General features: G+C 55.6%; 1 protein-coding gene across 3 annotated transcripts in view; it reads right to left on the bottom strand.

Annotated features, from left to right (window-relative positions):
* The window catches only part of SNTG2 (syntrophin gamma 2), a 205,974-nt gene that overhangs the window by 112,660 nt on the left and 69,563 nt on the right, over positions 1–23,751 (bottom strand). For all 3 annotated transcript variants that reach the window (XM_044390009.3, XM_057309257.1, XM_057309258.1), the window contains 2 exons: positions 7,799–7,886; positions 2,398–2,489 (listed from right to left, as the gene is read on the bottom strand). In XM_044390009.3, the coding sequence (XP_044245944.2) occupies positions 2,398–2,489; positions 7,799–7,886 (180 nt within the window). The remainder of the gene's footprint in view (positions 1–2,397; positions 2,490–7,798; positions 7,887–23,751) is intronic.

Here is a 23,751-nt window from a genome sequence, read left to right on the forward strand (position 1 = left end):
TAAAATGAATGGAGTAAGGGAAAAAAAGTAAGTAGAAACTGGTGTTGTGCTGATCTGTGGAGCCAAAAGTTGGTAAAATGAACTATCTTCTGTTGAAATTAACCCAAGAGGAAAAAAAATAAACCTGATTGAAAAATATTAAAGAAAACCTAAGATTCCTTTGGCAGTAGTAAAGATGAGCTTCTCTACAGATCTAAATTTCATACAGTTACAATAAAAATCCCAAGACTTTGTGGAATCTGATCAGAGGTTTTAAAAATTCACAAGAAAAAACAGGGAGAGAGAGGATGGGAAGAACAGAGTGAATTAAGAGATTTCAGTACGGCTTTGGCCTGCAGATAAAAATGCATTATGAACACGCAGCAATTAAGTGTGGTACTGGTTTTGACACTGACAAAGAGAGTCCAAGCAAGGCTCAGCGGTAAACCCGTGGCCAGGACATGTGGCTGAGGATCCAGGTGGCACAACGGCCCCTAAGGAAACAGATCATGACAAGTTGTTATCCAAGAAAATGAATCTGATCCCTACTTTTCACATGTTTTACAAAAATGAATCCTATACGCTTAGAGACATAAAGTGGAAAGCAAACAAGAAAATATTTAGAAGAAAATAAAAACAAGTATCTTTTACAAACAAAGGATAAGAAAAGTTTCTCTGAACCGGATTCTAAACCCAGGAAGACGTAGACGCATTTAGCTGCGTTGAAATTAACTTCTATTTACAGAAGATAATGTAAGTACCACAAAAACACTAGCTGTAAACCGTGAGAGGTTTGTGACCGACAACCAACAGAGTATTAGCTCCAAGCACATGTGAAGAATCCCGATGGGTCAGAGAGGGAAAGACAGACAACCTTGTGTCTACATGCAAGCGTGGTGGACAGCGTTTCACCAGAGATGAGAAACCAAAGGTGAACACTGAGGAGAAAGCAAACAGACCTCCTCTGTGATGGCAGAAATGAAAATAAATCCCCAGCAAAATAGCCATTTTACACACACTATATTTCAAAACATTAAAGCCCCAAAAGAGACCGAGCAGTGCGGGAGCCACGGGCCAGCAGGAACCCCCAGTGTTGCTGGGAGGGGAGGCAGGTGCACGCTTGCAAGCGTGTGGAGAGAAGGCCGTGTTCCTTTGAAAACCAAACACCTGCAAACTTGGCCTCTGCCTGTGGCAGCCCAGATTCCAACAACACACTGAGAAAAAGCCCAGAGAACAAGTCAAATGTCCACTGCCAGTCAGTAATCGATAAATACGTTGTAGTATATTCACAGAATTAATACGACACAGCAACGAGCAGACAAATGAAACGCCAGGCCTATACGCCACAACATTTGTGGATCTTAAAAACCTAACAGTAATTCAAAGTGTAAGTCGCAGAAGCCTATAGCAGAGTAATATTTTGTAAAGCTCAAAGTAAAATGAAACGGTATCTTTTTAGAGACGTATATACACATACACACAGAGATAAAGCTATCTTCTATTCAGGGGATGACAGCACGAGATTCAGGACGGCTAACTTTCGGGAGGGCCAGGAAATGGTACAGAGGCACGACACGTGGATTAAAAAGCTAGTGACAATATTCTCATTATTGAGTTGAGTTCACGGGCTTTTGTGTCAGTATTCTGCTTCACAGCTCACAAAGACGCCAAATGCAATCTTTAAATATCAAGAGCTACACTAAAAGGTTAAAACGAAAAACGATGCTATTTTCAGAACGATATGTCTCAACACAGACTTTGTTCTCAGTGTCCACTGCAGGCCCAGCAGCAGGTGGTGTTAGGAGTGCAACTGGGTATGATTTCCAACAGAACATTCTCAGACTGCTTACAGGATTCTGATTTGCGTCCACTGACACCCATGGACAAGGAGCCCACGTCCTGGAAGGAGGCTGCAGCAGACCGGCTGCGTGGGGAGCGGGGTTGGGCCCCTGCGGCCAGGGCCCGAGGCCAGGCCACTTCCCTGCTCTGGCTCAGCTGCTGTTCTCTGGGCGGGAAGGGGACTTGGAGCATGATGGACACTCACAGCAAGTACACAGCACCGTACTTGCTCAGGGGGGTGCTACTGATTTGCAAACAAACCCTGTGCAGCGTCCCTCTTGAGTGAACCTGACAGAGGCATCCTGAAAACAAGGTCAGCCGCTTGGGCAAATCAGAGCAGGACTGTGAGACCTGCCCTGGAGCTGAGCGTGCCCACCCAGAGACAGAACGAACCACGAGTACGACATCCCACAATGCGGTGCCGAGGCGTCCCACGTGGGAACGAACGCCAGCCAGCGGCATCCCCCATCCTGCCCTACGTCTGTCCTCTGCACCTGCCACCACATGTGACCTGTCCATCCTGGGCATCTGTGCTGACTGATACCCCCGCACGGTTAGAGGAAGGGAAGCCGCACTTACTGTGCTGCTGGGGTTGCCGTTCAAATGCAAGCCGCTGTCAAACAGTGGAGAGCAGGCTCGGCTGCCGTGGTCGCTGGCTGGCCCCGGGGACCCTGCGAAAAACCAGAGACGTTCACTCAGACGGAGCACGGGGTGCCCTGGACTAGAGTGACCGCCATTGCCCGAAGCACCAGGCAGCCACCAGGACCCCACGCCTGCCCCTTCCAGGGAGTGGGCGGTTACAGGCTGTGCCACCAACACCCGCCTACCTTGCCCTGGGGCCCTGCAGCCGGGCCCCCCCAGATTGGGCCTCACACAGAAAATGGGGCAGACAGCAGATGACTGGCCACCTGACCTGCAGCGCTGGGGTCCAGAGTCTGCCCCGCGTGGCACTGGGGGCTGTCAGCACTGTTCCTGGGGACCCTACCCTGTCCTTTCCAGCACTAGCGTCATGTCAGCTGATTTTCTAAACATTAGTCTTGACTTTCTGTTCTTAATCTTCAAATGACTATCTGGTTGACATTTTCTGACTATCATGGTGCTGCGAACTACATTAGTGAAAAACACAGAGATGAAGCTGGTAGGTTTGTGGACAGGAGTATTTAAACACAAACACCTTCTGACCAAGCCAGGAGCAGAGGTCCAGGCCAGGAAACGCCCGCACCTCACCTGGGGTCAGCCAGTCACCGGTCTGAGCTGTGGGTTTCTCTTCTCCGTGACCTCCACCCTCCCCCTTCTGAATGCAGGCCGCCCCCGCTGGGGCGCCATGGGCACCTGCAGCAGTCCGCGGTAGGGGAATGAACCCCACTCGGTGGAGGCACCACACTGGCAAGGGGGAGCTAACTCTGACCTACAAATCTGTTTGTTTTGACAGGGAGGGGGAGGGGGAGAGAGAGAGAACGAGTCGGGGAGGGGCACAGGGAGAGAGAGAATCTCAAGCAGACTCCACGCCAAGCAGAAAGCCCGACGTGGGGCTTGATCTCAGGACCCCAAGATCACGACCTAAGCTAAAACCAAGAGTCAGAAGCTTAACTGACAGAGCCACCCAGGCGCCTCAATCTGTTTCGTTTGAGAAAAATGAAGGCATTACATTTAAAAATCCAGATTTCTGACTTTTCTGGAAAAAGAAGAAACTGAGGCTCCCAAGCTAGAGCCACCGAATGATTAAAAAATGGGCAGAGCTGAGTGGGTCTGTCTCTGTGCCTCCTGGCCACGCCATGCCCCAACCGGCCTGCCCGCCAGCATCAGGGCCCACGCCCCTGCAGGTCCCTGGTGTGAGGTGACCACAGGCAGAGAGCGAGCCTGCCTTGGTCACACCGTCATCAGCATCCTTATAATTTCTTGGAAACTGAACTAAGAGCCTTGTAAACGTCTTGTTTACTCCCTCAAAATGCAAAGCTGTGTGGTGGGCACTATGGCCCACCATCATCATTTCACAGAGGGAGCAAACGAGAGGCAGTCTGTGGCTGATGCTGCTGACGCAGTGCTCTCCGTGTGGCTGCTGGGGGCGCTCGGGACAGAGGGCTCACACTCAGAGCACCTGCTCCGGTAAAGGGGTGAACCCCCCGCCTCCAGGCCCTTCAAACACTGGACAGGACGCCCAGAGCCTGTCAACAGCTCGACAAAACCAAGATGAATTCACAGATCTTCGCGCTGACAGCGAACTCTCCAGCGAAAGGAGAAAGCTTTCCTGCTGTCTCCCCTGTGTGAGAACTGCTTCACAAAGCCGTCTTCTCGGACAGCCCCATCCCGGATAGCTCTGGCCACAACCTGAGCGTGGGCAGCTCCTGCGTGACTCAGACATTCAGTCCATTCACCTTGGTGGTGAAGCCACTCAAAGACAACACCTGACCACGTGAGGTCCCCTTCCACGAGCATGAAGCATCCCAGCTTTACCCGAAGGAGACCTCTGTTTACCCCTGAGCAGACCCAGGGTCCTGGCGTGTGACCGTCCGGGCGCCTAAAGGGGGGGTGGCACTGAGGATGGCACAGCTGCGGGATCGGTCACAGCTGGCCGCCAGTTGTCACATGAACATCCCACCTCCTCCGACCCCCAAGCACCTGCAGGAAAGGAGTGTGTGAGCCTGAAATCATGGACACCTGATTAATACAGCGGTGGGCACTGGTCCTTGAGATGCCCTAGTGCCTGATCTACTACCTAAGATTAAAACCACGATCGACTAACATCACATGTGCAGTCATTCCGAAGCCACCAGCCCTGCTCACTATGGACGGGAACGAGTGTGCTGGGCTATGAGGAGCTCTGCAGCCAGACGTCCCGCCTCCAATCCCACCCGACGCCGTGTGACACACGGGGCAGCCGCTAATACACCCCTGTGGCATCCTTCTCACGTCCACATAAAATCTGTGAGGATCTACCGTTCCCAGCTGAACACCACGTTCCTACGTGCACGGCGAAGCGCGCAGCCCCAAGAACTCGGGGGAAATGCGCACTGTCCTCCTTTGCTCCCACCAGGGTGCTCGCTCGCCTCTGACAACCACACTTCTTTCTTTCGACCAGCTGCTGACTGCACAGCGCTGCCCCCAGGCCAGCACCGAGTCTGCCTCTCAGCGTCTCCACACGGGCTCTCCATACTGGCTCACCAGGGACTTGAGAGCAGAGTCAACGCCTCCCTAATTCCCTGCACCCTCCACAATGCCCAAGGACACGGATGGAAGGTTCTGGATACAGACACGGACGGTGCGTGAGGACAGCGCTGCAGCTGCGGAGGACACGGGACGGAAGGTTCCAGGCTCATTTCCTACTGCAGTGTGTGACTGGCTTCCACCAGTAATGACCCAGTTCAGGGTCAAGGGTCGAGCAGGCGAGAGTGAGTTTGCCTTCATCCCGTGGCCTCACCAGAGGAAACTGTCTGAATTTAGGGGAGGATTATGGCCACTACACTTACGTTTTTTAGGATACTAAGGTTATAACTCTTGTAGATTATAAAGAACCAGGTAAGAGAAGAATACACATTCACCGAACGAATACAGAATTCAACGTCCCTGCCACGTGGGAAGCCTGGGAGGCAGATCTCACGTGGCTCAGGTGGCACGCACGTCTGACTCCGCTCCCTCATGGGAACTGTGAGCACCTTCACAGGAATGCTGACCCGCGTGCCCCGCTGAGCTCACCACGCAGATCAGGTGGGCCTCCGCCCGGCGGTGCAGGGACATCAGCAGTAACGCCGGGGAAGTGACAAGACGGCAAGCCATGCACCATAGTGATGCATCTCTCAACAAAACAGCCTCCGGCAGCTCCAGCCAACGTGTCAGAGTTCCACGACTATCCCGTGGCCACGGGGCATGGCCACCTCAGGCCTGGGGTGGCTCCCTGGCTTCAGCGTGGGGCATCCCTCTCTGACCGTGGCTTCAGGATGCTGCTGGTGTGGTTTGAATTCTGCGCTGTCAGTAATGTTAATGACAGGTGGCCTGGACACCCCACCCATCCCACTCTGCCACGGAAGTCACCACCCCCAGAAGACATGGCACGTGATTGTCTTCAGTGTCAACATGCCAGCTCCCACCCGTCACCCCGTGCCTTCTGCCTCAACGTCACGTGATAAGCTTTCTATCCATGCACAAGGACACCGACAGGACAGACGCACGGTAGACACACTGAAAGAGAGACGGACACACAGATCACCTGGAGGCACCGCCTTCCATGAACACGATGCCACATGTGTGACATCCACACGCATGCCCGAATGCTCACTGGCCTTTACATTCGTCCACAAAGAATCACCGTGAAGCCCTTGCCCAGAGTCTGAACTGGGGCCCGGAGCAGCAGGAGCCACTAAGCCCTGTGTGTGATGAGCTTCCTGCAGCCACGTTTCTTTAGGACATTCTGCCTGAGATTTACAAGAAAGAGGACAGATGGTTCTGCAGCCCTCCTGCCGTCAAGGGAGGAAGCTTCTGCTGCACCTACCCCTGCCTACACTAATCCCTGTATTTCACCCAAACCGAACCTCTGCTGTGAACTGAACGTCTGTGTCCCCAGTCCCCCGATGTGAAGCTACTGGGTGCCAGTGGGAGGGGATAAGGTCACCTGATAAAAGGCCCCCGAGGGCTCCCTTGCTCCTTCCCCACGTGAGGACACAGCCAGGAGAGGCATCTATGAATGAGGCCCTCACCAGACGTCCAGCCTCCAGAACCTGGAGCGAGAAGCGTCTGCTGTTCAAGCCGCCCAGCAGTGGTGCTGTGTTACCCGCGGCCAAGCGGACCGGCCCACGTCAGCCTGCCTCCTCATTCAAACTGCTGGGCACACTGCCTTCTGTGTCTCGGGCTGTGCTCCTGACCCCAAAACCCTCAGCACTCTCATCAAACGCCCCAATCACAACGTGCAGGCTTGTAGGAAGGCAGGCCACACGGCAAATCTTACTGACGTGTTTGAACAGCAATGGGAGGGATATCCATTTCCCCAAGAACAGTTAATAGCGGTGAGGTTACCCCCAGGGGTCTGATGGGAAAAAATGCAATTTCTGAAACTCATCTGCCCAAGTTCTCAGGGAGGGAAAGCAGAAAGCTGAATGAGTTCAATGACCCTTCTGTCAAACACGGGCCCTCCTGCCACAAATGTGCCCAGAGCTGCACCTAAGCCCGCGGACAGCAGCCAACGGAGGGTCCACCGCAGGGGAGCAGCGCCACGATGGACAGGAAAAGAGGCAAACGGGGCGAGCCCAGGGCGAGGGCTGCTCTTTAACACAAGGGACAGGAGGGCAGCGCCCACCCCTGTGTTCGACACGCCCGCCGAGCCAGAGACTTGACCGCGAGGGGCCACCAGCAGAGCCGCAGCCCCTGCGAGCACAGAGGTGCCTATTGCCCCTTCTGGCTGCCAAGGACAGCACCCCGACCCCCCGCTCCACCCCAGGAAGGAAGATAACCTCACTCATGTTGTAAAAACATGGCGGCTGGGTAGTCAGTAAAGGTCACAGTGACTCCTTGGATTACAACATCCTCCTAGATAAGCAACTCATCACTTACACCTGGATCACAGCTCAGACTCGCGATAAATCTCCGTGTGAGCGCGGGGCAGGCACCTCACAGCATGGACTTACTACATTCCTCTCTTTCTCGGCATAAATTCCTCTGGTCGACATGGATGTTTCAAGAGCAAACTTAGTTTCTCTGTATGTGCGGGTGTGTAGGTCACCATGACCAGTGAGCCGACCTGAAGGAGGAGCTTTACAGTTACTCAACTGACAGACAGCGGTCTGAGGACACCATCCCCAGAAAGGCCTGTGGTTGTGTGAAAATTCGGGGTCTCAGGGATGTGTACGGCTGAGGTGTCTATCCGTGTCCTTTGTCCCCGAGCATAGGCTCAGGCCCTGAGTCACACCCGTCAGTCACTGCCGTCCGTGTGGATAAAAGCGTGGGGAGCAGGAAATGCCACCAGGGCCCTGAAGGTCTTGCCACCCCTTACCTAACGGGAGCTTCAGAAATGACGGCGCATCCCTGAGATACTCAACAGTGATGGTCACTTCGTCACCGGCATTTCTCAAAAGATGCACCTGTCAACGTGACAAAAAACAGCTACTTTACCATCACAAAAGGACCAGACCCAGAATTAAAAAACAAGATTCCTATGCACCTGGCCTGTTTCTCAACAACTCTGCGCTGGCATTTACCCCTGAGACACTGAGACCCCGAGGTACACGACCCCAGAGCACCACCTCCACGGACGCTCACACACCAGTGGGGGCGCGCCACCATTCAGCCACAGACCGGGTTCGCGTGCCCTCGAGAGAGATCTACCAGAAAGTCGCATCAGGTGAGGAGTTGGTTTACTGGCACAAATGGCCAATGTTCAGACATTGGCAAAAGCAGGCGAGCTGGGAAATGAAGACACAGGAGACCACAAGCACGAGCTTTGGCGTTTCAATGACATTTTAATCCTGGAGACATGAGCAGGTGTCCCTTCGAAGTGCCCACACTTCTCTGCTGGGCGTCACATTATTCAGGATTTGGTCACTCCACCATCACCAGGCTTCCATCTCTCGTCACATCTCCGCACTCACCATGTGGAAGCAAGCGTGACATTGCCACTCCAGAGCCCAGTGGGGACTGGAATTCGCCAGAGTCCAGCTGGTGTGCAGCCGAGACGCTCTGGTCGGGTCCAGTCAGGACGGGGCAGCCAGCCCACCGTCTCCGGCACAGCCCTCCCCCCACTCTTCCCTCCCAGGGCTCCTATTTCCTTATGCTTCCATCACCCTGGGCCTAGGTTCTTACATGGATGTCACAGCTTTCTCAGACACCTGCTGCCGTCCCCTCCATGGCCCAGAGAACCACACACACGCCCTCCTCCATCACCGTGCATGTCCTCATGGACGCCAGCATCTCCACCCTAGGGACTGTGCCTGCCGATGGCCCATGTCCTCTTGACCTTGACCTCACACTAGGCACCTAGGCCCTGAATTCCCCCCAAATACTCCAGGCTGGAGTCAGTGAAACTGCAGACACGCTCCCCGGGGTCTTCCTCTTTCTCCCGCGCCACCCGCCGCCCCGCGGTGCACTGACAGCCTCCTCCCTCCCGCCTGCCACCCTCTGCTTCTCAAGAACTAAACCACATGATCCTGTGGCCTCACATCCATCACACACGTGGCCAAGGCCGCCAACGCCAGGCCATGCCTTCCAAGCAGACACCTCGTCCCCCCGCTGTCTGGATGCGGGTGCACACAGGACACACGGGCCACTGTTGGCCCACCATCACGGACGAGGCCCAAACCCGCCTTCAAACACGCGGTACACCAACTCAGAAACGGACGTGCTTCTCAAAGGAACTCATGGGAGAGGTCACAGCTCCCAGCCCGGGAGGCATGTTGGGAGCATCCTAGGCCTGCAACCACCTGTCCGCACCAGCCTCTCCTCGCTGACAGGACGCAGCAGGACCTGACTGTCACCGTGATGCCGGGGACCCACCATGCGCCTGTGGGAAGCTCAGTGCAACTGGGTTCTCTCCATCCGACCCAAGAGACCCCAACCAGCCACACGGCCCTAAGCAGTCTCTCCTCTCCGGATATGGGTGGGATCCCAGACAGCACTTCCGAGGAAAGGGACAGCACGGAAGCAACCGACACATCCTGAGCTTATGTAGATTTAAACTTTGAAGAGCGAGTGCCCCCTGGACAGCAAGAGTCCCAGACCCTGACCCCACCTCAGCAGGCGGATATGCTTCCCGAGAGCCTGCTCCACATTCTTCTCGAAATGAGACACACACACCCCACCCACGGAAATAGCTGAAGCAATTACACGATTCACAGCTTTCAGAAGCCTTCTGGAAATGAAATGTATGCTGTAACGTCTGAAGCATTAAAACCTCTTACCCATTTATTAAAGGCTGACTGACCCCCAAAGAACCCACGGCACCTTTCCATGAATCTGTTCTTGAGCCTGGTTTGCTGGGCCCTCTGAGGGGAGACCACTGTGGACACGCTGGTTTTGTCTGAGTGACAGTGAAGTGTGCGGTGCCTGGCCTGGAGCAACGGGGCATTTTTACTGGAAGACGGGTGTCCCTTCGCCTCCTGTGCCCGCGGAGATGCTCTGGGCTCCCTCATGTGGGCCGCGAAGGCTCGGCTTCATGGCGCACCTTCCCCGATCTAGTGCAGTTCGAACTCGTGCTCCAAGACGTTCGGGAGCACCGACAATGAGTGCCTCCCAAATCACTGGAGAGCGAAAGGTGCACGGAGGAGACCCCAACTGCAGCCTTGAGGCCACACGGAGCCACAAAGAGCTGACTTCTGCACCGAATTAGAATCTGTAATCACGCCTGTCCACGGGTGTTGCCGACCCCGGGGCACATGTGTTCCGTCCCCACCAAGAAAACGGGGCTGATGCCAGCCTCCGGTGCGCAGCTGTGCCCTCAGATCCTACAGGGACGTCAACTCTCGTCCTTTCGAAGGATTCGGCTTCGCGTGCCTTCTCCCGGGCTCTTCACCGAAGCCACGCGAGCCCTTCAAACACCCGGGCTGGTCATCAGCCGGTGGGCGGGGAGCTCCCGGGCCGGAGCTTGAGGTCAGGGGCCGGGGGCCCGATGTCGGGGAGGCGCTCCGCGTCCGCAGACCTGTGCACGGCGTCAGCGCAGGCTGCACGGGCTCTCCTTGCAAGGACACCAACCCCACCTCGGGGACCCCCCATGCCCTCACTGAACCCTGACCACCTCCAACGGCCCGCCCCCTCACACCACCCACCACAGCACCACCGCTCCGTCCACGTCCGCGGCGGGACACGAGCAAGACGAGTGCGCCACGACGTCAGCACTTTTCCACCACGTCTTGCAAACTCACCTCAAGTCACAAGGCCTCCCAGAGAAAACCACTCCGTGCCGCCACGCACGCGGGGACTGCGCATGCGCAGGTAGGGCGCGTCACACGGGCGCATGCTCACTCACACACGTACATGCACGCACACAGGCGCATGCTCACTCACACACACACAATGCGCGTGCTCACAGGCGCATCACACAGGTACACCCATGTACACGTTCTCACGCAAGCGCACGCTCACGCACAGTCGCATGCCGGCCCGTCAGCTTCCCGGCCTTCTCTCCCCCAGGTCGGATCGCCCCCCCCCCGACCGCGCGAACAGGGTCACACGTCCGACCTTGCTGCGTGTCCTCGTGTGCAGCGAGGACCCGTCTGTCCTCCAGCGCGCTCCGAGGCTGACCGCACCGACACTGTCCCCCGCGGTGCCACCCTCCCCACGCTCGCACCTCGCCGCCCTCCCCGCTCAGCGAATTCCGAGCACCGTACCGCTTCACCGCACGCACCCCCCCCCACCCCCTCTGGCCGTGCTGCGCCGGCCACGGCCACCCGACCCCCGCCGGCCATCGGCGGGGTCGCCGCACACGCACAGCTCGGAGCGGCCTCCCGTGCTTGTCACGGGCTCACAGCTGTGGTCCAGCACGTGCCTCTCAAATGGAAGCCGAGCTCACGACCAAATGCACGTGCGTGGCGCCTTGAACGTCCTCCCGCAACAGAAACCGAGAACGTGAGTGTGCGCGGTGGGAGCCACATGGAAGCCTCTTTCCCTCCACTGCCTGGCACGCGGCACTCACAGCCACACGTCCGCTGGTAAAACATCCTGCCAGTTTGTCTGTGAGTTCTCGACGGCGTCGTCCACATGCAGGTAAGGGAATAAAAGAAAGGTCACTCCGGGAGTACTCCCACTTAAGCTCGTCTTAGAACGAGGACACTTGGAACAGAGAAGCTCTTTACTGTAAATGATTAGCGCCTGTACTTAGTGCCACCGACAGCAGCTAACTCACACACAGTTCCTGCAGCGGGGCCGTGGGAGCCGGCACCAGATCTGCCCCACCTGGGAGCCTCAGCCACGTCCGGTGCCTCCATGACCTGATGGACCAGGTATCAGGCGGGCTAGCGAGGTGACCCTGACGCACTGACTTCTGGGCAGAGAGGAAACCACATAGGGTGAACTGCTACGCATGAAATGTCTCTGCGGGGGGCGGCGGGGGGGCGGGGGGCGCCTGGGTGGCTCAGTCCTTCAGCCTCTGCCTTTGGCTCAGGACCTGATCCTGGTGTTCTGGGATCGAGCCCCACATCAGGCTCCTCCCCTGGGGGTCGGCTTCTTCCTCTCCCACTCCCCCTGCTTGTGTTCCCTCTCTGACTGGCTGTCTCTCTCCATCAAACAAATAAATAAAATATTAAAAAAAAAAAAAAAAACTATCTCTGCGGGGAAGGAAAGCTCAGCATCTGTCCCCAACTCTGGGAGCACCGCTGCATGGGGTCCCACTGCCCTTGAACGTGGCCAGTGCCCACACCGCACACTCCGTGGGTGCATGCATGACAGAGGTGTTTCAAGAGTCTGCAAAAAGTGTTTTGCCTGGACAGTGACGGAACCGCACTGTGCTTCCCAGAAGAACAGGACGTTAGTCGATTCTCCCTAAGTAGCTGTGTCATCCCCAAACAGAACTCTGTGCTTACAGCTTCTCTCATTGCTCCTTCCACATGGGAGCCTGGCGCACGCGTCCACATGACACCTGCCTGACCACCGAGAGGCTGCGTGGGACCCAGAGTCAATCCTGTGAAATCCTCTCACAGGATCTCCAGTCTTACCCGTGTCCCTGCAAACATCTGAGCGCATGCGGACCACACCAACCACAACCCACCAGCCCGTGACCTAAACAACCCCATGACCCACTCTCTGCATCTCGAACTCCATCCGCCCGTGAGAATAAAGTGCTGGACGCAATGGGGAGACGGGCAGTAAGAGTCACTTGCTCCAGGAATCACAAGGATGCCCGTGCGCCCTGCCGGCGTCCAGTGGCTCATCACACCCTCAGGCCTACCCAGCACACATGGGTCACTACTTACCAAAACCAGATGAAGCTCCACCGTCTCCCTACTTGGCCCCTTATGACTGTTCGTTCGCTGATGTGTCATCGCTTCATGGCCCAGGAAGAGGCCAGTGACTCAGGCGTGGGTCCCTGGCCCCCAGGCCCTTGGGAGGTCCCTCTGAAGCTTGTGTTTAAAGGATGCACTGGAGGCGTGGTTCACAACACGACAGGAAACACTGGCTTAGCCCTGCGCCTGGGCTCCCAGCACACCCAGTGGCCTCTGCATCTTTCAGACACTCACTTCAGACACTGCTGTGGACTGGTCCCCACACGAGGTCCCCAGCTTCCAGGTGTGCCCCTTCCCAAGCTCCCAGATGCCTACTGTCATCGGTTAACATCTGCTTCACGCTCACATTCTGTGTCCCTCGCGCTCTTGCCCTACAGCTGGGCGGTGCCGTGAGAAGCCCGTTCCTCACAGCCTGCTCCAGCTGCCCGGTCCGGCCCACGTGTCCGTGCCCCTTCTCCCGCACTCCCATGCTCCCTAATTACAAGCTCTCCGAGAGACCCCCTCTGCCCCTGAGCTCCCCACCGACGTGACTTCATGTCCACCCTCTTGCCTTTTCCCTTACAGGACCTCACGCTCCCCCCACCATAGCCCCACACCCCCAGAGACTGAGAATGCCTCCTTCTTCACCAGCAATGCCCACTGGGGTCTCCAGTCCTGGCCGCGGTGCTGGGTGTCCTGCTAAGCAGGTGCCCTCCAGCCGCACCCGGGCGGGACAGCACATCTAGAGAAAAACAATGGCTGATCAGCCTCAGGCCACACTTGTGGCCACTATTCTTGGGTGGGCTTTTGGGGCGTCAGGAGGCATTCTCATTCATGCTCCCTCAGGAGACCTTCCTCCTGGTGTTCTCCCCTCAGCTGAACCCCCAGCATCGCCTCCTATCCCCACAGCTGGTCCTCGCGGGTCACAGGTCGTGATTCACTAGAAATAAGACGTCTGCATGGCCACCATGACCCGCATCCCAGCACATAGCAGCCTTGCCTCCCCTCTCTGCAGAGGGAGGCCACTGCCCCTCGGACCGTGAGTCCATCCACACAGCCTGCAGCCCCCAAACCCACCGCCTGGTGACCTGCTGCCCTCAGAACAGGAACAGACCACCTCCCACCCCGACCTCCCTTCACACACATCCGTACGCACAGCTGCAACATGTCTGCCGCAGCAGAAAAACGCTGTAAAAGACTGTCTGTCCCTCCTCCACCCCCTCACTTCTCAGTCTCCCCCAAGCACGCCCCTGACCACCAAGCTGAAAGGCTGGTCTTCAGTCCACCTCCGCTGGCCTCTCAGACACTCGCACAGGCGATGACACCGCGCTGGGTCCACTCCCCTTGGCCTCCGGGATCCGACACCACCCTCACCTTCCTGCTCCTCCCGGGGTTTCTGGCCTCGTCTGCCAGAAGTCCGAATGTCGGAGCTGTAGGGGCAGTCCCTGGACCCTCCCCCACATGTAGAGCTATGCAATAATGATTTGTGTTTATTCCATACGTTTATATTCCTAATAACATTATATTTTCATTATAACTCAAAGGAGCAGATCCTTTCGTGTGTCACTCAAAGATAATCCTGTTTTTAACTGTGACTCTTTTCCTCTACATATTTTTAAATCACCGTCAGAGTCAGTTCATCAACAGTTTTGTCTGCCCGTGTGCTGGGCTGCGGCACCCAGCTGTCTAGTCAAGCACTGGGCGAGGTGTTGCCATGCAGGTATTTGGTAGACCTGGCTGCTGTCTACAGTCATGACTTTGAGTTGAGCAGGTCACCCTCCGTAATGGGGGTGGGCCTCATCTAATCAATTGAAGGATTTAAGACAAAAAATTTGAGATTTCTTTGAGGAAGAAAAAACTGTCACCATCAGCTAAAGCCACAAATTCTGCTAAGGGTTTCCAGTCTGAAGCTCCAACCTACAGAGTTCTCTCTGTCTCACACACACGCACACAAATCCAGGATCTCCCTCCATGGCTCTGCTTCTCTAGCAGAACTCTAATACATTACCTGTCATTAAAATAATCCTTGAAATAACAGGAGTAGATGGTACATAATGTGGCAGGACGATTTCTGCTCTCCCTGTATTTGCATACAATCCCTGAGTGGAAGGCAGGACAGGGTGCACGTACGTAATGGGGACTCAGAGGTGCAGACAATGTGTGAGGCATGGTGACAATTCCCAGTACAGGCCCTGACGACTTATGCCACATTTACACACCAAGTGTCAAAGCAAACAAACAGCGTATTCTGTAGTTAATCGACGAAGGGCACTTCATGAGGTTTATAAACTCAATTTGAATAATATCATACAGGTATACTTTAGCTGGGTACACTGAGTATATTAAAGTAGAAATGACTTACAATTGAGAAAATCTGGGTTTGGTTCTGTTCTGATGTGTAACAGCCACGCACCTGTCATGAGGGGCCCGTCACCCACTGTCCTAGAGCTGCCTTGCGGACTGCACAAGGAACTGTTGTGTGCAGTGCCCAGCCGTGTGAACGGCTATGCTCATCTCAGCCGCCATCGCCAGGTGGGTGACGGTAACAGGAAGGAACAGAAGAGCGCCAGCAGGCAAGGGGTCGCAGGGATCTTGGAAGTCGCGGCACTCAAAGCAGCCTAAAGAAGAATAGGTTTTTGATCTAAAGACAAGCAGAGGGGCACCTGGGTGGCTCAGTCGTTAAGCATCTGCCTTTGGCTCAGGGCGTGATCCCAGGGTCCTGAGATCGAGCCCCACATCGGACTCCCTGCTCCGCTGGGAGCCTGCTTCTTCCTCTCCCACTCCCCCTGCTTGCATTCCCTCTCTCACTGGCTGTCTCTCTCTCTGCAAATAAATAGATAAAATCTTTTAAAAAAATAAATAAAGACAAGCAGAAAGGCATGTGACCATCCCTCAGATGGAGGGAGTGCACAGAGGCTACCAGCCAGGACATAGACTTGACAGTGGTCTCCCCAGAGCTGAATGTCCCAGCTCTGCTCCAGTGAGCAGAGGCCGCTCAGGGTCTGCCAAGAATGGGCTGGACTTGAACAGATCAAATGAGGAGCAAGGAGGAGTCGAAGGCCCCACATCGGTGTGAGCAGGCAGCACGGAGACAATGCAGTTTGGACACAGCAGGTGTTCTTATGCTGAGAAAAGTCAGAGACAAACACTATCTGGTCTCACTCACATGTGGAATTTAAGAAAGAAAACAAACGAGCAGAGGGAGAGACGACAAACCAGGAAACAGGCTGTTGAAGACAGAGAACACACTGACGTCACCAGAGAGGAGGGGAATGGGGGTAGGGGAAGCAGGTGATGGGGGTGATGGACGCACCTGCTGTGAGGAGCAGCGGGTGATGTAGGGCGATGCTGCATCAGAATATTCTACACCTGAAACTACATTACACTGTATGTTAACTACACTTTGATGGACATAAATAAACAATACAAAAACCCAAGATGAGACAACAAATGTTCTTTTAAAGAGAGGGCACGAGCAGGAGGGGCAGAGAGAGGGAGCACGAATCTCAAGCAGACTCCATGCTAAGCATAGAGCTGATGTGCAGCTCGATCTCACAACCCTGAGATCACAACCTGAACCGAAATCAAGAGTCAGATGCTTCACCGACTGAGCCCCCCAGGTGCCCTGACGATAAATGGTTTGCTGTGTACGGGCCTTGAATCCCAGCAGACCTCCTGGAGGGATGGCCACGCACGTGGCAGCGAGGGCAGAGGGCTGCTACAGGTGGGATTCCAGGCCGTTCCGGCCCACTGCTGTGCGTTTGGACGGAACCTGGAGCGTGGCTGGTTTTCGGGGACATGAAGATGGTGCAGGGAATCTCTCAGTGTCTTGTCAACGCTTGGCTTCCTTCCAAGGGACGCAGGATGGCGGATATTTTCCACAGCGATCACAGAACACAGGCTATCATGTTCTACCTCAGAAGGAAGCAGAAGTGTTTGTCAAACACACGACACCAATCAGGCCCCGGTCCATGACCGCAAACCACGACCGATCAGTGAGCACCCTCCATAATTCCACCATCGGCCATGGACCACACTCTTCAAGTTCGTGGATGTCAGTAAGGAAGCCCCACGACGCCCGCCGACTTCCCCCACCAAGGCAGTGTTCTCTCTCAGACGACAGGAAAACGGTTTCCACCGATTCTCACCGTGACACTCCGCCCAATTCCAGCCGGGCCTCCTGCTGGCTGACGCGCCCTCGCGTGGGAGTTTCATGACCAACACATCACACAGCCAAGAAAGGGCATTTCTGCAGAGTGGACAGAATGCCCTGCACGACGACGTCCACGCAAGGAAGCTGGGGCAGGGAGGCCAGAGACTGCGTCACAAACCGCTCTGTCTTCCTTTCTGATGCGCTGACCCCACAGGGACACGCACAGCCCAGAGAGCCCCAGGAGAAGCATGAATGGGTCTTTTTTTTTTTTAAGATTTTATTTATTTATTTGACAGAGAGAGACAGCCAGCGAGAGAGGGAGCACAAGCAGGGGGAGTGGGAGAGGAAGAAGCAGGCTCCCAGCGGAGGAGCCCGATGTGGGACTCGATCCCGGAACGCCGGGATCAGGCCCTGAGCCGAAGGCAGACGCTTAACAACTGCGCCACCCAGGTGCCCCGTGGGTCTGTCTTTTATGAAGCAAGACGCTCATTCGCATTCCCTGCAGACCAACTGCCAGGCAAGCGCTTGCTTGGTAAGCATTAGAAACACGAACACGGGTGTCCCCCTGACCCCTTCTGACTGTTTCCTGAAAACCATCCGAGTCATAACAGTATCTGAACCTAGTTCTCCGAACCTCCAAGGACAAGCTGTTAAGTGTGATTCACTATTTATTATGGGATTTGTGATTATGAAGTCTTTCCCAAGGAAACATTACGTCAGTGAGCAACATTTTAATAATGAAGAAGTGTCAGAAAAAAGGTCAAGAGTAAACGTCATCTATCAGTTCAGGACGGGCATCGATCATTTTGTCACCTAAGTAGATAGATTCTTCCAGCTCACTGGTTCCCCAAATCCCAAAGCCATAGACGTTTGTGGGCATCAGAGTGGCTGCAGCGTGAGACTAGCGGACGGGGTCTACCAATGGGAACATGCGCGGGGCTGTGGTCCTTTCTACCGCCCGGGGCCTCCTTCCTGCTGGGGTTGGTTTGTTAGAGTGACCCTGTTTGCTTCCTGTTAACGCTGGTCCTCTTATGTGATGTGATCAGAACTGGCTCAACAGTGAGGAAAATGCCAGAAAGTCCACACGGTCACATTGCCAAAGCCTCACCCTGCCACCCCAACCTCACTTCTCCCGGACAGGCGTGCAGACACGCACCCACATGCATGCGCACACGTCTACACACCTGACAAGAAGAACAGTTGAGTCTTCACTTCAATTTAACCACAGGCCGGTCCAGCAACCCCCACGGGATGAGCCAGGGAGCTGTTCATTACTTTGCTTCCCGGGACACGTTTCTAGTACTTTACTGGCATCCATGGGGAATAACCAGACTGCAGGGACGCACTCAGGGGACCTGCCGAGGACTGCCACCTGGGCCTTGCAGGGAAGGCATGGCGCCAAAGCCGTGGTCAGGCTGGGGGTGCAGGTAAGGCTGCAGCCCCAGCTGGACAAGGACTTCCTGCGCTGCCCCGGCTCTCCTCCTCCTTCCTGGCTTCCGTGTCCTTCCTTCATCCATGGAAGCCCAGGCTGGGCGAGCAGGAGTGCAGTCCACCGTGCAGTCCACTGGCATGAGCATCCACTGGGCCTCAAGGACCCGCTGGCCCATCTTCCTCACATTTGACCTGCAGGAATCGGTGGCAAGCTCTTGTCCTTCGACCTGATCAAGCAGTCCTGAGGACCTCACGAGGGGCAGCCCATAAATGTGTCCTTCACGTGACTTCTGCTTAGCACTGTGCTGGCCGGACACAGGAACATGCCACGTGCAGCGCGGTGTCCCCGCTCACCGCCGGCCCTGGCTCTCGACTGGCACAGCAGTGGGACCTCCTGGCGCCCAGGCAACCTCGCTTCTCCTCCATGTCCATCCGCACAGACACAAACAGGCCACCGCGCCCCTGGTCGCCTCAAAATCCTCCCGTGTGAAATGAGGGGATGGACCAGGTATCCATGCGGTGTCTGGCTAGCTCACGTTTTTAGAACAGCCCCAGTTCCACAATACCTGGCGGCTTACGCTGCGATGACATGGAGGTCATGCCTCAGCTGGGCTTGCTCCTGAGATCTTGGCTGAGAAGCGGGTATCACTCCGTCCAGTAAAAGGGACAAAAAAAACAAACACAACACATGATTATTCATTTCAAACCCTTCCTTTTAAAAACACGGCTACCGCTTTAGTTCCTTTAAATGTAAAACTCAAATGTAAGAAATTTCAGCCATTGATTCTCTCCCGTGAAGACCACAATCAGGCCTGTATCACCTGCCACGGCCTCTGCCAACTTCACGTCTTACGCTATAAGAGCCATTCTTAGCGAGGACTCTCCAGGAGAATATCTGTGACGGTAAGAGGCACTGCCACGCGGTGTCGCGATACCTGAGCCATTCGGGATCTTACGCCAGGCGACTGCAACTCAGAGTCCTCTTCTGCGCCAACTTGCACTGTTTGGGGTAAATCATCTAAAATTTCCTTTGCTGATGTGATCCTTGACATCGTCCTTGGATAACTGCTTGGTGACTCGTATGCCTGAAATCCCAGCACAGAGGGACAAACAGCATGGATTACCACAGACGAACCACGCCACCTTCTGTCGGGATGCTGGCCTTCCACCAACAGAGGCCACTGTGAGAGGGAACCGAGAACTTACGGAATGAACTGAAATTTGAGAATAAATCGGTTTCAAAGAAGGAAAAAACTTTCTTCAGCATCTCTGCTCTGGAGGCTGGAGGCAGGACAGCTTAGGGGACGTGGGAGGTGATCTGGTGTCGCCACACCTGGACAGCGCGGTTTCCATCCCACAGCAACCCACAGATGCGGCAACCCCTCACCTTCCTGAGTCTGACTTTACGGAGCTCTGATGGGACAGAGACGGGACTTCTCACAGCAGAGCCACGGAGCTTCCATCAGCCTCCAGAACCGAGTCAACTCACGACCGCTCGCCCTCGAATGCAGGACAGAGTCCCCGGGAGGAACGTTTGTACCGCCCGCCTCCCCGCTGGCTCCCATAGAAGGACGTGTGGCATCGGTGCTGGGTGTGAACTGAGGCCAGCTCCCAGGAACCCGAGCCCACGACGGTCCCGTCAGAACGGGGCTCCGGTGGGCCCGGCAGCAGCTGCCCTTCTCTCATCCTGAATGCACCGCACACACGGCCTGCTCGCTCTAGACACAGCCTGCGGTGAACAGAGCGGAGGAGACGTATTCACTGAGCAGCGGCATCTCCACACTGGGTGCTGGACTCACAGTCAGGAGGAGCCTGTGCAAACCCTCAGAACACCTTCTCCTGGCACAAGAGAAACCTGGCCTCCGGGCCACAACAAGGACTGGAGAGAATGGCGGTTCATCCCACATTACTAATCCACGTAGCTCTCCGGCCAGGCAAAGCAGGTGGTCAGCAGTGATGACGGCGTGTTACCGTAAACATGAACACACGGACTCCGATGACAGTTACAGCGGCTGCCCCAGACGCGCTCTGCTCCTGCTTCCTCATGTGCAAACGCCCACGCGGCCGGTCTCACTTTCTCTGTCCCTTCCAGCTGGAAGCACTGTGTCCTTCCTCTCCTGACTCAGGGCCACGCCGGCCATCTGTCTGTCCTTCTGTAGTCTACGGGAAATGGGGCCTCTCCCAGGGCATCCTGCTGGTTTGCTACGTTGGCGACATCATACTTATTCAACTTGGGGAAAATGAGGCAACACCTTGGAGAATTCGGTAACGTGCCAGGAGAATGAGACACGGCCCCACACCAGACGCGAGCCTGCGACCTTAGAGAGCGAGACACGGCCCCACACCAGACGCGACCTTGCGACCTCAGAGAGCGACACACGGCCCCACACCAGACGCGAGCCTGCGACCTTAGAGAGCGAGACACGGCCCCACACCAGACGCGAGCCTGCGACCTTAGAGAGCGAGACACGGCCCCACACCAGACGCGACCTTGCGACCTCAGAGAGCGACACACGGCCCCACACCAGACGCAAGCCCGCGACCTCAGAGAGCGAGACACAGCCCCAGGCCAGATGCGAGCCTGCGACCTCAGAGAGCGAGACACGGCCCCACACCAGACGCGAGCCTGCGACCTCAGAGAGCGAGACACGGCCCCACACCAGACGCGAGCCTGCGACCTTAGAGAGCGAGACACAGCCCCAGGCCAGATGCGAGCCTGCAACCTTGGAGAGTGATACATGGCCCCACACGTCTCGAGCCCACGACCTCCCTGCATTTGCTGGTGGCCTGGGGCACATCAAGCATTCCAGGCTGAAGGACGAGTTGCTGCATGTTGGACCTCCCGCAGTTAGGAAGACAACAAAACTCCCCGTGGTCTCTCTGGGTCCTGAGGGGAACAGAAACCACATCCGGCCATGCTGCTCTTCCCACTTACCCGATAACCCATCAGGCCGCCGGTTCTGAGAAGCCCTGCGGCACACTGGCGCTACGGTCGTGCAAGTGCTCCGCCACGTGGGCAGCACGACTCAAGACCCAAGGTGCTGGAGTGCCCACGCAGACAGGACCGCTAGGCGGCATCTGGGGGAGGCTCACAGACTATCACGTGCCTACCCTTGAGTTTGAGGATAAAGCCATGTCAATAAAACCGTTATCTGCTAGTAAATGCTCTCTTCTTGGAGAAGCTCCTTGGGATGGAGAGCTGGTCACTGGGCTCTGGCAGGGTCTGAATGCTTGACCACAGGTCCACGAGCCACAACACAAAGTAAGCATCCACCAAGGCTTGAACGTCACCTGCCCCGCAAAGCCACACAAGTTGGACGTGGGCAGCGACGTTACCAAGGGGGACTGGTCAGTACAAGACTGGGCTGGACCAGATCTTGGCGGAAGAGGTGAGCACATGAGCTGGAGTCTGGACTCCCAGGGGTCCTACTGCGGCCACACGACACCTCTCCCATAAACCACACCTGCGATGTTACTACAAGTTTTGTTTTCCACTCCTGTGATTTGAACATGACTCATGAAGAGGTCTAGAAATTAGGGAGAAGCATGCTGTAACGAGGTATCTCCTGAAATCTCTGTGTGGTGCCAGCTGATTCTAACGTGCCCCGGGGTCAAGAACCACCTCACCCCCAGTCTTCCGCCTCCCCACACACCACCAGCCTCTGCAGGCAGATGTCAGACTCGGTGACTGTCCTTTGTCTCAGGTGACGTGACTCAGAATTTGCCCCATACACAAACTAACCACGGACAGTGTGCTCCCTGCCACGGGGGTTCGAAGAGCAGATATCAATGTGGAGAAAAACCCGGAATGTGTTAAAGAGGGGGAAGCTGCAGGCTTATCCCCACGTACGTATTACATGGAAATAAGCAGATTTCTGTCCCTGCCATGAAGCAAAACTATGCCGAAGCTTGGGACGGTGTGGGGGTGACTAAGACTCACTTTGTGGATCCTTGGTGTTCAGGCAGAACTGACATCGTTCCTTTTGGAATTAACTGAAGCTAGAATTTACTCGGAAAAATGAGGGTTTGAGACAATGTGATTGATGAGGTCTTTGCAAATTTAATATTTTTAAGGACTTTATGAATCTGAAAACCGGAATCTGTCTCCTTGGTAATGCTGCAACCAACGTCTTTTCTGCCACATAAGACTCGACATATTATTTGATAATTTGATTTAAAGGTATATTTGTACCGAATATTGGAATAGCTCTGTTTATAAGGTTTGGCCATCATTCGCTCAAGGATGAGTTTTTGGGCGGACGCTGTCTGGTCTCCCTGGGCCGGGCCGGGGTGCCCGGGGTCCCTCTGAATCATGCTTCCTTCACCCTAAGAAAGCAAACCTGCTCAGAGAAAACACAGACGTGCAGCAGAGAACGTGAATAGGTGGGAACACTGCATCCAGGTGCAAACACGCCCCAAACTGTGCGTCCCTCGACAGCCAGTACGTGTTTGTCCCGACTGCGAGCACCTTCTCCATGCCTGGCGCAGATCGGGGGCTGCATGTGAGCCCCGCAGGAAGGGGTGGGGGTGCACACGAGCTCTTCGCGGGCAGCAAACACGACGGGCCGTGAGCGGGCGTCCTGGGAGCTCAGCGTGCCCCACCTCACCTGGAGCTAACGGTTGCTTTCCTGGAAAAACAGACCCTGAGGAACAGATGTCTGCACACCAACACTTCAGGGGGATGTTAACAGACTGAAATATGCTTGGTTCCCTGTAACCTCAGAATAAACACCCTGTGAGGGGTGTCCACACCAGCGCCTCTGGGACCAGGTGTTCCTTCGGCCTCACCCCCCAGGCGCCACCCCTGCACTGCACCTCATGGCTGTCCCGGTCGCCCTTCCCCTACAACGCACCTGCGACCTTGCCCCACCCCTCGCTGGTGCCGTCCTGGCGTCAGCCACACCCTCTGCACGATGTCAGGGCTTCTCCGCGTCTGGCTTCACGCGGGGTGTTTGTCTCATCCTTCCTTGTATCCTGCAGTCTGACCTGACCTGGATGATGTCCTTCTCCACGGAAGGAAGGCCGGGACAAATGCATGTGATGAGCCCTCGTCCCAGGTAGTCAGCAGGCGTGTGCATCGCGACACATCTGCAAGGTATCCGCCCGCATCACATACACGCATGCAAGAGCAAGCCAGCAGGGAACACCTGACAGACGCTTCTCATCACGGCCCGGGCAGCGTCCACACCCCCAAACTCAGTCCTCCCAGTTAGGACGGGAGCAGCGCCATCCACCCTGCACAGCCTGCTGGGCCCATCGCAGTGTCCACGACGCACCTCCCCACGCACAGCCCACCGGCATCTCCCAGGGCCTCCGGCAACGCACCCACTAAGTCTTCCTAGCGTTCCTCCAGTTCTAAAACCGTGTCTACAAATACGCCCAGTGAAATATGATTTAGAGAGAAAAGTAACAACAGCAAAACAATATACACTAAGCACAACAGAAGTTACAAAA

The sequence above is a fragment of the Ursus arctos genome, unplaced genomic scaffold (genome assembly GCF_023065955.2).
Source record: "Ursus arctos isolate Adak ecotype North America unplaced genomic scaffold, UrsArc2.0 scaffold_8, whole genome shotgun sequence".
Classification (NCBI taxonomy): Eukaryota; Metazoa; Chordata; class Mammalia; order Carnivora; family Ursidae; genus Ursus; species Ursus arctos.